The 13,688-nt window shown below is 39.2% G+C and overlaps 2 protein-coding genes across 2 annotated transcripts in view; one reads left to right on the plus strand and one right to left on the minus strand.

Moving 5' to 3' along the window:
- LOC129744438 (uncharacterized) overlaps positions 1–10,616 on the plus strand; it is a 35,248-nt gene extending 24,632 nt beyond the window's left edge. Inside the window, exons 3-6 of the mRNA XM_055736954.1 lie at positions 7,997–8,055; positions 8,195–8,318; positions 8,389–10,324; positions 10,392–10,616. Of these exons, the coding sequence (XP_055592929.1) occupies positions 7,997–8,055; positions 8,195–8,318; positions 8,389–10,324; positions 10,392–10,530 (2,258 nt within the window). The 3' untranslated portion in view covers positions 10,531–10,616. The remainder of the gene's footprint in view (positions 1–7,996; positions 8,056–8,194; positions 8,319–8,388; positions 10,325–10,391) is intronic.
- A 1,157-nt stretch (positions 10,617–11,773) lies between these two features.
- LOC129748413 (histone H2A, sperm-like) lies at positions 11,774–12,586 on the minus strand. Its single transcript, XM_055743028.1, has 2 exons — positions 12,255–12,586; positions 11,774–12,189 (listed from the first exon to the last, which is right to left on the minus strand). Exons 1-2 carry the CDS (start codon positions 12,479–12,481, stop codon positions 12,009–12,011), a joined length of 408 nt encoding a protein of 135 aa, XP_055599003.1. The 5' UTR covers positions 12,482–12,586; the 3' UTR covers positions 11,774–12,008.
- Between the last annotated feature and the right edge of the window lie 1,102 nt (positions 12,587–13,688).

A 13,688-nucleotide genomic window follows, 5' to 3' on the forward strand; every position in this document is an offset into this window, starting at 1 on the left:
TTCATCGCTCTACTGGAGTCCTTCAAATCGAACAAGAATGCATAACTTTAAATGATCAATCAAAAAGTTTCGGCCCTAATTCGAATAAGTTCAATAGGTAAATATCGTAGATGCAGTTTGCTCCAGCATAAATACGCCAATAAGGAAAGTTTTTCTCGTAAAACGAATTGCCTGCAGCCAGACGATGTTCAATCAAGATCTCCAGACACGCAACAGACTTCGGGCCTCTAATAGAGTATCAGTCTGTATATGTGAGCGTTTTCAAAAGTAGAAAAGACCAAAAGGAAGCATTTTCACCTGCCAATAAAAACGGAACTACCGCACTTCATAAGTTTCAACCGCACGCACCTGTTGAGCTATAAATGGCCCACGGACGTTTCGTGTGGTTGCTCAAAACGGTGTTTTTCTGAATGGGAAATCAATCCTCCCTTCTTCTTTGTCACTTTCGTTTCAGTGGCTGGAGGTGGGGAGAAGAAACTTTGTTTTGATTGCCGTTTGGCTTATAAGCTGGGAAATTGCAACAATGTACCTAATCATTGTAACACCTGATGCAGGTCTCATTTCATTTTACATACAACGAACGAGTCATTAAATCACAGAAGGACTTAAGATGGCGTTTCTTTTAGAAGTTCGGCACAGGGACTTTTTCAAAACGACATATGTACCTAAATAGTTTTGAATGAATAATGTTTTTAGGTACAAGATAATGCTTATTTTAGTGTCAGTAATTTTTTTTGTTCGAAAATTGTTCCCCAAACTTAAACAAAATGTACAAGCGTCTAATGAATGCAAGAAGAGCCATGGCCTGGCCAAAATATTCTTGGGAAAATGATCGGTAACTACAAATAAGTATAAGATTCAGATACTGTGAATCATTGTAATTGTTTAGATTTTTAAGGAAAATACTTTTAAATTAGAAGTGGCTCTAGAGATATGACTCTGGAGCCACTCTAACATTTCACGGTACCTATTACCGGTTCAAAGATGGCAGGACTTTTATCTAGACTGATAAAAAGCAATAGCCGGGGTGTAATTTTATGTAGTTATTGCTTATATAATAACTTTTTTGTCTTGTACCATCTAAACATATGTATGTATATTTCTTCTGAAAAATCTTCTCACGTCAATAATTCAGCAATGCTATTTGACTAGGATGTGTTTCAACGAACCGTGCAGTAGTAACTCGGTGTCGCGAAAATTGCGAAATAGAAGAAATTGTAATCTTGTCGCCGTCTTAATTATTTTTCGGACCCGAAAACCGGAATTGGGTGGCCATCTGAGGAGTTTTAAAGGCTTGAACCGTCCTGGACTCGACAAATTTGGGGGCTCGTCCGGCTACCTCGTGACCCATCAGAACTTTCTTTCCGCAATAAGTTGAGTATGAACAGCAAAAGAACGACCAACTAGAAAAGTTGATTTTTTTTGCAGAACAGTTTAATCTGAACGTGAGAAAACTTTATAGTCAGTGTCATTGTAAGAATTACTGATTTGTGGCAACAGCAATTGCAGTAAAAAGTGATCTTAGTTCAGCTTTATAAAGTGTGATATCGGTTTGTGTGGCAACCCGTTCGATTATCACAACTACTATTTACAAGTTTGGGTTCAACGGACCTCCTGGTTCTCCGCAATACCCTCTTCCACGGTGGAGTCCAAATGGTGAAGATTTCGCTCGTCTCATAGATCAGCCAAACTTCTCTAACACTTCTCTTGCAAATATGACCCACCAGCTGCAAGAGATCAGAAATGAAATTAGTGATTTACGCATGAAGAATATCGGCTACACGGTGTAATTGAAGATTTGCGTTTGCGTGCGCATACGCCTACCGGTTTGAGTACCCCGCAACGTCATCCGCGAACACAACCTAGCTTGACACCAAGTGATCATGGAGAAAGAATTAGAAGTGAGAACCAGTGCCTTTGGAATGAAAGTGCTTCTGGGCCAATTGATGCCGATGCAATTTGTAAACAATGCACCGTATGAAGCTGCGAGGCTCACAGTCGCAGAAGTTGAGTCTGCATTCAATGAATTTTCTGGCACAGATTACTATTCTCTACGGAAATGGATCCTCGACTTCGAAGAAATGGCAGACTGCATCGGTTTGTCGGAGCTTCGGAAGTATGTGGTGGCAAAGAAAAAGTTAACCGGTTTCGCGATGTCGTCATTGAATACGGTCCGTCACGTTACGAATTGGGAAGCATTGAAAAGTTTTCTTATCCATGAATTCGATTGCGTTGAAAATAGTGCAGTTGTTCATGAAGAGTTGCGCAATCGTAAAAAGCTCCAATCGGAGTCCGTCAGCGAAGAAACAAGGGAGGGTTACTGGCTCGTTTGCTACACGTCCTGGAGAACCGAAAGTGTGTTATTATTGCAAACTTCCGGGGCATTTAATGAGGGATTGCCCAAAGAAAAATGAAGTGAATTCGTGCGGCGATAAATCGGTAGTTAAAAATGGAACTTATTTAACCATAATCGTGAACTCGATCCAAATCGAGGCGTTCTTCGACTGTGGTGCAGCTGTTTCCATAGTGCGGTAAGACTTTCTTGAAGAAATGGGATCACAGCTCAACCACAGTGAAAAACAAGAACTCAAGACTATAAGTGGACCCGTATGGACTAAGGGAACCTGTATGCTGCAAGTGGATATTGACGGAACAGTGATGATCCTGAAGTTTAGTGTACTCAGCAATGATGATTTCGACATGAAGATTCAGCTCTGGCGTAACCTCCTTCTGCATGGTGACGTGAGTGTGTCAGTGAGTGGCTCCAAATTCTTCCCCAATGACGAACAGTTTGTTCATCGTATCTCATCATCATTGAACACCGATGATCTCTAAGTTCATATTGTGGATTGCGTTTTGCGAGAAAAAGTCAAGCAGTTGGTTGATGGTTATTGCCCTGAGTACAAAAAGGAAACCAGAGTGCAGCATAAAATTGTGCTGAGAGATGAAACCCCCATTCAGCAGTTGCCTCGACGTCTAGCACCACTCGAAAAAGAAATAGTCCAAAAACAAATAAATCAGTGGCTGAAAGAAGGCATCATTCAGCCAAGTACCTCCGACTTTAGTTCACCGATAGTGCTTGCGTATAAAAAAGACAGTTCTAGAAGGCTTTGCGTGGATTATAGACGTCTTAACAAAGTTGTCGTGCGTGATCAATTCCCTCTGCCATTGATCTAAGCCTTCCTAGATGATCTTCAGGAAGCAAATGTTTTCACGACGCTGGATCTTGAGAACGGATTTTTTCATGTTCCGATGGAAGAAAAAAGCAACAACAAAAATTTCATAAAAATTGTTTTAAGTTAAATAAAAACGTTGGGGTCCAGAAACACATCTATTAAAAAATTTTTGCTCTGATTTTTTGACTTCAGATGATTCTGTGCTGAGATACAGTGTCCACCGCAAATCCTGTTTTCTAAAAGGGATCCTCGAAAGTGCTCCGTCACCGGTTCATTTTTCAATATTTTTGTACGAAAAAATTACTAAATGTTCTTTTAACAATGCTTTGTATAATGCAAAAAAATTGAATACATTTGTTTGAACGATAGCTCTAGAAAAAAATCGTGAAAATGGTGTTTTTTACTACCCGTTAGACCCTCCCCCCCCCTCTTAAGCACATCACCTACGGTGTTCCAACGTTATATCCACGATATATTTCGAGAACCGATTGAGGACAAAACCGTAGTGGTATATATAGAGGACCTTTTGATACCAGCCAAAGATGAAGAGGAAGCTTTTACCAAATTGCAGAAAGTTTTGAAGGTGGGAGAACAAAACGGCCTAAAAATCAAGTGGAATAAATGCCAATTTTTGAAAAAGAACATCCAATACTTGGGTTATGATGTGGAAGAAGGATCCATTAAACCTTCTGAAACTAAGATCCATGCAGTTACAAGCTTCCCAAACCTTCAAAATTTCAAGGATATCCAGCGCTTTCTTGGATTGACTGGTTACTTTCGGAAATTTATTGCACGTTACTCGATAATTGCTAAACCTTAAACTGATCTGCTCAAAAAGGATGCTGTGTTCGTTATGAGGCCCGAACAGTTAGCCGCGATCCAAGAACTTAAAACTGCATTATGTTCTCGGCCAGCGTTAGCTCTGTACTACCCACAGGCCGTTACAGAGTTGCACACGGATGCTAGCAAACAGGGGTATGGCGCTATTCTGCTTCAAAGAAGTGTGGAAGATGATAAGTTGCATCCCGTCCACTATTATAGTCGGAAGACGTCACTAGCTGAAAAAAACTACTCAAGCTATGAATTGGAAGTCTTGGCGATTGTATCTGCACTCAAAAAGCTCCGGGTGTATTTACTTGGATTTCCATTCAAAATAGTCACTGATTGTGTGGCTTTTAAGATGACTATGGAAAAACGAGATATTTCACCAAGAATTGCTGGTTGGGTTGGTTGGGATGGAATGCAGATGAGGCACGTGGACAAGTTCATTAATGAGCACATAAAGCTCACTAAAGGGAATTGGACAGTTGATTCTCTTTGTCAGCCAATATGTAACTTTCAATGCCATCATTCAAGTAAATATGTGACTTTTGGTTGCTTGGGCTTGAGCCGAACTCAGGCAGTGTATTTCATCGAAAAAAGTGTAATCGAGCAAGTGAAAGGCAACCAGAAAACGGATGAAAAGCTGAACGCAATCATAAAGTTGTTAGAAACGGAACCTTACGGGTAGTATTTTCTGGAACATGGGGTCCTCTACAGACAACATGAAGGAGCAAAACTCTTGATGATTCCTGGGAGCATGCGGAGCAGTGTACTTCGGCAGACGCACGAGCAGGGTCATTTTGGTGCCAGAAAAATGAAAGATCTGCTCTCTCGTGAATATTGGATCGACAACTTAGATTCAAGACTTGATAAAGTGGTCAAGAGTTGTATTCCCAAAGAAGATTTCCCTCTATCCACTTACCATAGATACTATCGCTACTTGTTTGTTGTCGTAGACGCTTTTACGAAATTTGTCTGGCTTTATCCAGTGAAATCCACAATGACGGATGAAGTCTTGCGTAAATAGGAGCTGCAACAAATTACTTTCGGGAATCCTGCTAGGATTGTGTCCGATCGTGGAACTACGGGTGTCCCTCGCGGTAAAGGGCCGGTTGAGAGAATCAACGGAATCATTGTGCCTGCTTCAACAAAAATGGCAATAGAGAATCCTGAGAAGTGGTTTCACCATGTAGCACCCCTTCAGCGTTTTATTAACAACACATTCCAATGTAGCATTAACCGCAGCCCATTTCAGTTGGAACTACCATGCGCTTTTGTCAAGATGTGAAGCTAGCAGAAATCGTAGAGCAAGAACTTGTTCAATGTTTTGATGATGCAAGAAGCCTAGAAAGGGAAGCGGCAAAATTACACATTTCAAAGCTCAGCAACAGATGAAGAAACATTACGACAAGAATCGGAAGGAAGGCGAAGATTACGACGTTGGTTGCGATTAATCGTACACAATTTGGTAGCCATCTTAAAATCGCGGCTTGCTATATAGTGAACGGTAGACAATGTGCAACTCGAGACACAATACACCCAACCTTCGGGTAGTGGTCATATCACCTCTTGTCTGCAACTTCGATTCTCTACCTCCCCGTGGTGCTAGCTGGGGTGCGAGCAACCTTAGCGGAGATCTGGTACCCAACCCCGGTGGATGCTTTGGTCGCATGCAGACTGAGTCAGGGGGCTTCGTACGCGTCTGTTCTCCATGTCAGGCGCGGCGTGCGGAGTGCAACAACGTCCTGGTGGTGTTCAGGACCCAAAACAGCAACATCACGACGGTCCTCCTGCGAGATAGTGGGGTTAGCTGCGAGCCTTGCGAGCCCGTGACTACAAAAAAACATAAGCCACGAACAACAACTCAAATCGCGAGGAAGTTCCTGGGTCCGTACCGCGTGATAAAGAAAAAAAGAAACCATAGATACGACGTCGAGAGAGTGGGTTTTCATGAAGGCTCCAACAGAACTTCAACATGTGCTGAGTACATGAAGCGGTTCCTGATGAACGACGACGATGAAGTTAGTGAAGATTCCCAAGAAGTTGATGAGCAAGGAGTAACATCATCCGGGCCGGATGATGGTCAGGGTGGCCGATTTTCGGATTGATCATCCCTAGAAAAATCGATCAAGTGTAGTTAAGAGTATATGAACTTTTGGATTTTTTCTTGTACAGCTAGTTCGCAAGTGTTGTGCCGACTAGGACAGTACTCAACGAACCGTGCAAGTAACTCGGTGTCGCGAAAAGTGCGAAATAGAAGAAATTGTAAATTAATTATTTTTCGGACCCGAAAACCGGAATTGGGTGGTAATCTGAGGGGTTTTAAAAGCTTGAACCGTCCTGGACCCGACATGTATAGAAACTTTTTTTCTATTTTTGTTAAATGTGTCTTAAAAAATCCTTATTTTAAATTTTTTGAATTGAGTAGGTACTGTGGTAGATAGAACCTGGAATTGGAAAATTATAGATAAAATTAGATAAAAATAAGATGCGTACCTTACTTTCAACCAACCGAACAATCTTCAAAACAAAACACATCCATTTGCTGTTGAAGATTGCTCGGTTGGTTTAAAGCAAGGTACACATCTTATTTTTATCTAATTTTATCTATAATTTTCCAATTCCAGGTCCTATCTACCACAGGTACAATTATGGAATGAAGGAATGTAAAAAAAACATTGCCGAAAATTTGTTTTTTTTACATGCAAAACATAGGAGAACATATTTATAATCTTAGACGTTTTTTGGAAATGATGATTTGTTTTAAAAAATAAAAGATTGAACAAAGGTAATTAAATTTGTTTAAGCTAAATTTTACCTGAAACGTCTGAATATTTTCATATTAACAGATGACTCGCCGATAAGTTTTTAGTTGTTACAATTTAACAAAGTAAAAACCTTCCTTATTCGAAACCTCCCTAACTAGAAACCTTAAAATAAATTTTAAGTAGACTGCGAATGACTTTGATTATGAATGGAAAAATGTAACTATGTTATTCCGTTAAAATCATATAACGAAAGTTTAGCTAACATATCTTACATTTAAATTATGGGAAAGATATTTTTGAAATTTCCTGAAAAGTTTACGAAACATGAAGATTTTCCCAGTTATGTGAAAAAAATCAAAAAAAAAGTCAATTGGTCTATTCCAATCGGTGATGGACGGGTAAGCAAAATTGATTTATGTAAGATCTGAAGGAATTCTTTAGCTCGATGAACAGCAGCAAGTTAAGCAAGAAGAGTGTATTCAAGGTAAAATTCGAAGAAATGAAGACTTAATTATTGCTTCTCAATGCTTATTTTAAGCGAATCTTTTTTCTAATAGAACAATTAAAACTCGAATACAAAAGTTTTGATTTCTATTCTGGTTAGTTCAAACTGTGTTAAATTCGAAATTATGATTTAATTTTGCTTAACCTAAGTGCAAAATGTTTTTCTCACGAAGAGTTTTTTTTTAAACTGGATACTCTCTGGAGCCACTCTCGAATAGATTTTTCTTTTACTACATTTTTGTAAGTCTTGAAATCTTCAAAGAACTTGTTTTTTTTTCTTCTATCAACTAACAAGTTTAGACATTAAAAAAACTGATTTAAAGTTTTTTTAAAGTAGAAAAAAACATGACACCCGTCTGTTATAAAGTGGTAAAGAAAATTGAAAGCGTGCCAAGAGGCTTCCGGTATTAACCCCACCATCATCATCACCGTCAACATTGAATGTATGCTATCTTCAAGCCATCAAACAAAGAAGCAAAACTTTTCACCGAAACTTAGCACGTGTGAAATGAGCTAAAGAAAAGCAGGTCGATTGAAGAAGTGTCGAAGCGTTTCTGTTTTATGCAGTTGAATGTTTTGAAATTTTCCTCGAATTGGACGAAGAGAAAAATGAATGATGCGCTTTGAAGCAGTTTATGTTATGCATTAATATAATATTTGTAGATAAATAACTTTTATAAAACAGATACCTATAATCAATTTTTTTTTCTTGGTTTTTATTTTCAGTCAAACTTGTTTTACAACAGGCTTTAAAAAACATTCATTTCTACGAAAATCATCCTCAGGTGAGTTGCGTTTTTTTGTAGATTATTAATTTTCGGATCAAGGAATTTTCAAATAACTATAGTTTCTATTTTGACACTCACTATTTTTATAAAATGTTACATAGAAATTAACCGTTATTGTTTTTGTCCTCATATTCAGCTTAACGGCGAAACTACACGAGTGTGGCTGCTCCTGTACGACATGTATCTCAGAAAGTTCCTCAAACGGGAGCCGGAACAGATCATCCTTCAGCAGGTTCTTTTTCAAGATGCGGAACTGTTCGGTATGATTCTGATTTATTTGAACTCAGTGTTAGTAGAAAATCTCATTATTGAATTAACTTTTATTTTCAGAAATTGACCAATGCTTGGAAGTGGACAGTGTAAAAATCGCTGCTGCATTGACGCGCATCAGAATTCAAAACAGTGCCTATGATTTGACCACCCTGCTTCCGGCCCACCTTCAAGACGATAAAGTAGCGGTAGTAGTTTCGAACCCGATAGTTACCGGATGGATTAATTTGTTCCGCATTAAAACAAAACCCCAAGCCGATCAGCGTCTGCGATCGCTAGGGTATGAGTTGATTGAGCAGCCCATCATCTCCAACACCAGTTTGATGAATCTGTTTAATCCGAAGGAACGAATGTACATTCCACTGGCCATGGGCAAATACAAATGGGACAAGCTTTGCCCGCAGATCATCTACATCTATCCGGAAGACAGGAGAAAATTTGTGCGCTCGGAGTTAATAGATCGACACGACATGATCATCCAGGATCGATCGTTTCTTATTGGGCCCTCGATCTTCGTAAACTTGCTGGAATCATACGAACTGTACGGGGATGTGATTCAAACGCACATTTCATCTCCTCGATCGACGGCTTACCTGGCCTCGATGTTGTCCAACAGTAGAAGGTGTCGCAACTTCATCGCCTTTGGATGCGGAAGCAAACTGGAAGAATATCGCGAATACATGATGGAGTTGGGAGCCAACAACGTAAAGCTGTATGCCGAGAACTTCGTGGATATTCCGCACGGTGCAGGAATGATCGAGCGGGCAGTTGGGATATTTGCAAATCCCCCGAACTCCTATTCAGCCGTTAGTGATCCTATAGATCTTATTTGCAGTCGGGGTGGAGATTTATCAATGCTTGAAATTTTATCTGAATCCGAAGAAACGGACGCTAGTCGGCAAAGAATCTGTAATGTCTTGACAGAACAGCGAGAAACGTTGAAGCACTGTATGTCCCGACCACAGATACAGATTATTCTCTACCAAACGCACTCAATTGTAGAAAGCGAAAACGAAGTCATGGTCCAGAAAGTGATTGAATATACGAACCAAAGAGCCTACGATATGCATTTTCAGGTTCACAAAGAGCGAGAGCTAGCTGCTCAAGCGGAGGCTGCCGGTGCGCAAATCGTAAACAGACTCATGATGGGGAGACAAGACACGACCAAAGCCGAAGTTGCTCCAAGTGAGCAGGATTCTGAAGTCGACGGCGAATCAAGAAAACCCTCCGAAGATGAGATAGAGATACCGCCGAGTGATCAATTCGAAATGGCCGAACTCCCTGACTTCTGTCAAAATAAAGATAACTGTCTGGATTTCGTAGAAAACGGTGTCTATTTGGCTTTGATCAAACGAAAAGAGGTCATAAGGCTGGACTCTAAATATCTCATCAAAATAGCCGAAGTTCGAGGTATTTTCGGAGACGGAAATGAAAAAGAAGTACGAACCAATGTCAAGATAACTAAACGACAGGAAAAGAAATCGGAAGAGCAAGAACCGCAGGAGTTCGAGAGTCGCAAGCGTCGTCTTAAACGTCGCGGAAGTAACATGGACTCGCTAATCAGCAGACTCAACACACCGACGCAAGCATCGCTCAAAAGAGGCCACCACCATCGAATGTCTTCGGTTGAGCACAAGTTTATGTTTTTCGACCCGTATCAGGAATGGTGCCCCCGATACGCCGGCGTTAGGAGTGAGAACACCTTCTCCATCCTGAGCGACGACAAACTAACAATTCCATCGGAAGCAGCTTCCAGGGCACGTCTTTGGTGGCGGCATGCAATTCAGTACATCCGCGAGCGAATTCGAGCCCAAAAGCTTGGAGAAGAATTCACCCAGCCCTTCGTACTGCAGCGAAACTTTGAACTACCTTCTTGCGTTTGCAACAAAGAGGACGGAATCAGCAAACGATTCAGAAGCAGTAACTACAGTAAGCGGGTGCCCTATCCCCTTCCGGTACGAATATTGGAGTTCCGCCAATACAATTCGGAGAATAGGTATACCTATTATTTTGTAATTTTTGAACGTTTCAAAAGTGATTAAAAAAATGTCATACATTTTTAGTTTGCTGTATCGCAAGGACCCGGATGGAAATCGCGCTCCCCAAGGCTCTCTCGTGAAATCGTGTCGCCTAAGCCGTCAGAATGCGGTCACCAGCGGTTATGGACATAGAATGCGGGTTCGATCATCGCATTCCTGCTAAAAGTAGTTCACCGTTCATTTGATATTTTATGAGTTAGACAGCAAGGAAGTATTTATACGAAAAAAGCATGCATGATCCTAAGTAACAACCCCTTTTTTATTTATTTATTTGATCATTGGGATTTTAACATCTATGGGGTCATTCATCCCTCAAACACCGCTTGAGAATTACAATCACTGACAACAGTTTTTTTAATTTTTATGAGAAAATTGTATTTTATATTTTTTATTCCGAAATATCTGATTCTGACATTGTTTCGCTTGTAGGTAACTATAAAAATGTAATGAAATGTTGATGTTTAAACAAAAAATAATCTGCATAGTTTTTAAAGCATTCTCAACGATTTCTTGTAAGTTTCGTGAGAGCCCAATTAATAGCACTCCGTTCAATTGTTTTTTGTAACTCGTAACTCGTAAGTACAGTTTGCATTGACTTTTATAGATAAAAATAAAGTGTCAGTGAAAAACTGTCTGTGTACCAGCTATCCTGAAACTCGCCAATAACATTCAAGGAAGTGCTTTGATGAGTTATAAAGGAGAACCACCCTAAAATTTTGAGCATGACACAAGAACAAGCACTAATCGATGCCAGGTGGAGTACCAAAATGCTTTTCATTTTTATAAATTCTCAACAATCTTATAGCAAACAGAAGCTTGTAGGTAAACCTTTAAGAAATAACCTTAAAAGTTGGCGATAATTAAATTTTCTCGTTGATAAAAAATAAAATATACCAACAAAAATTATTGCAAAATAGGTTGAAAATTCAGCCATTTTTCGAAGAAATTTGGAAGCTTGGTATAAGTTTCTTCGGGAACTTTGAATTTCATAAAAAGGGTCACTCATGCTTTTTTTTTTAATCTTTAACCGTTCTAATCATTGTGAAGTAAAAATATTAAACCTGACCTAAAAAAAGTCATACCACGTTTCGAACTTATGAATTCCTAGGAATTGTGATAAAATAGGGAAAATGAATTTTGTGTACTTTTTAAGCTTCTTTCGAAGCTGACAAGTATTTTTAAGAGTTCATTGAAGTTGAGCTAAATTAAACTGTTTCTACCTCGCAGAAAAAGCTTGAGGGAACATTAGTGTTTAGTACTTTTATTTTCCTCGGAAAAATAATAATAGAAAGATTTTAGTGCAATCCCTATATCTTAGACATCTCAAGTCTTCCAATTCAACTTACTTTTGGCAACTTTTTTGTTTTTCTAATTTCATTAGGTTCAAGAAAAAGTAAAACAAACAATTTTAAAATAATTTTTAAGTTTATTAGAGAGGTACGTCAGTTTTACAAGTTCATCGCTCGACTGCACATTTGTACAGATATGCTATTTCAAATATCAATAATCTTACATGTTACAACAATAATCAAAACGGACTTACATCTTTTAAAAAGAAATGTTAATTAACGTCGAATTCAGAGGACTTAAAAATAAGAGAATTAAAATAATAAGTAATAAAACGCTGTTAATCAATGCTGCTCAATAGTCCTGACTGGCGATGTTTTCGGCCGACTTCTTGGCACCGGAACCAGTTTTCTTCGGCAGCAAAACGGCTTGAATGTTAGGAAGCACTCCGCCTTCGGAAATGCTGACCCCACGCAGAAGCACACTCAACTCTTCGTCATTTCGAACGGCCAGCTGGATGTGGCGCGGAATGATGCTGGAAAAAGTTTTCATTTTACTAAACGCTTCTAGAATGATTAAAACACTGGGTTATAATCTTACCGGCTTTTCTTGTTATCCCTGGCAGCATTTCCGGACAGTTCTAGGATTTCCGCCACCAGATATTCGAGGGTAGCGGCAAGATAGATACTGGCACCGGTTCCAATTCGGTTGGCGTAGTTACCCCTCTTCAGGAAGCTCGCTACGCGACCTACAGGAAAGGTAAGACCGGACCGTTGAGATTTGGTCTGCCGTTTGGCTGGACTTACTTTGGCCGATGTCGGGGCCATGTTTCTAAATAAATTGGGAACTTTAAAATCGAAAATTTGCTCGAAATCCGCGATCCTATCAACGGCAAAGCGCGAAATCAAATGATGGCGCAAATTCGAGAAAAACGATAAGTTCAATAAACGCGTTTAGTCTTCCAGGGATGTATTCAAAATGGAAACGATAAGTATATGTATAGAGTTGTTTTTGACATTTCTTACGCACACTTGCTGAGCGTGTACAGATGAGACGGGACAATTAACCTCAAAAACTCTCGGTACAAAAACGGGTAGCCGGTCGACGCACATGGTCGTTTTTGAGGTTAATTGTCCCAAAACTGAAAAGTGTTGGTGAAACAACCAGCATAATATCACGAACACTACCAGCGCCAAATAGGACTATACAGGGCAGGGTAGTTCTGCATTATTCAAAACTAGAACAGTGGAGTTTTTCTTTACTGACTCACCAAATCGACTGTTAAACTCATTTTGATTCATAACACTTTTTTGATAAAAAACAAGCTTTTTGATTTTTTTATATTGATTTTCCTTCAGAGAGTCAAATTTTGAATGAGCTTGAAAATTCTCATAAGATTATCGGTTTTTCCAAAAACCATTTTTTTATTTATATCCTGCTCTGAAAATCAAATACCGAACGATAAATCCATATAGATTTAGAGATTTTTTATTTTCTCGCTACACTTTTTGTGTGTTTACTTCATCATAATCAAAGCATTTTGGAATATTTACCATATATTACTTAGCTTAACCCTACGCCATATTTTGCCCGTCCGGAGTATACGTGTTCACCACATGTAGACTTCGGACCAACCAGATTTCATTGTATAGGTTAAGGTAGTGCCACCTCTATCCCGGTTCTAGTTCTCCTAAATAACGAAATGTTGCGGGGTAAAGTATGGTGACCGTAGTTTTCCTCGCAAAAATGCTCTTTCGCTCTTTTCAACATCTGTAAATCTTCTCCTCACTCCTCTATCCATCTTCATCAATTTTCAGTTCTGATATTCTTTCTTCAAGAATATACATTTCACCGATATGCCGAAAAATATATTAACGAAAAATTCTTTATTTCAAAAATTATTATTTTGAATCGAAATCATGATATATTGTTTCAAATTAAAAGCAGTTCGTTTCAATAGATCAGTTTTTTGAATCGAAATCAGTTTTATTTTGCTTTAAATACCAAGTTTTCTTTCATACATACTTAGGCAGA

Source organism: Uranotaenia lowii, chromosome 2 (genome assembly GCF_029784155.1).
Source record: "Uranotaenia lowii strain MFRU-FL chromosome 2, ASM2978415v1, whole genome shotgun sequence".
Classification (NCBI taxonomy): domain Eukaryota; kingdom Metazoa; phylum Arthropoda; class Insecta; order Diptera; family Culicidae; genus Uranotaenia; species Uranotaenia lowii.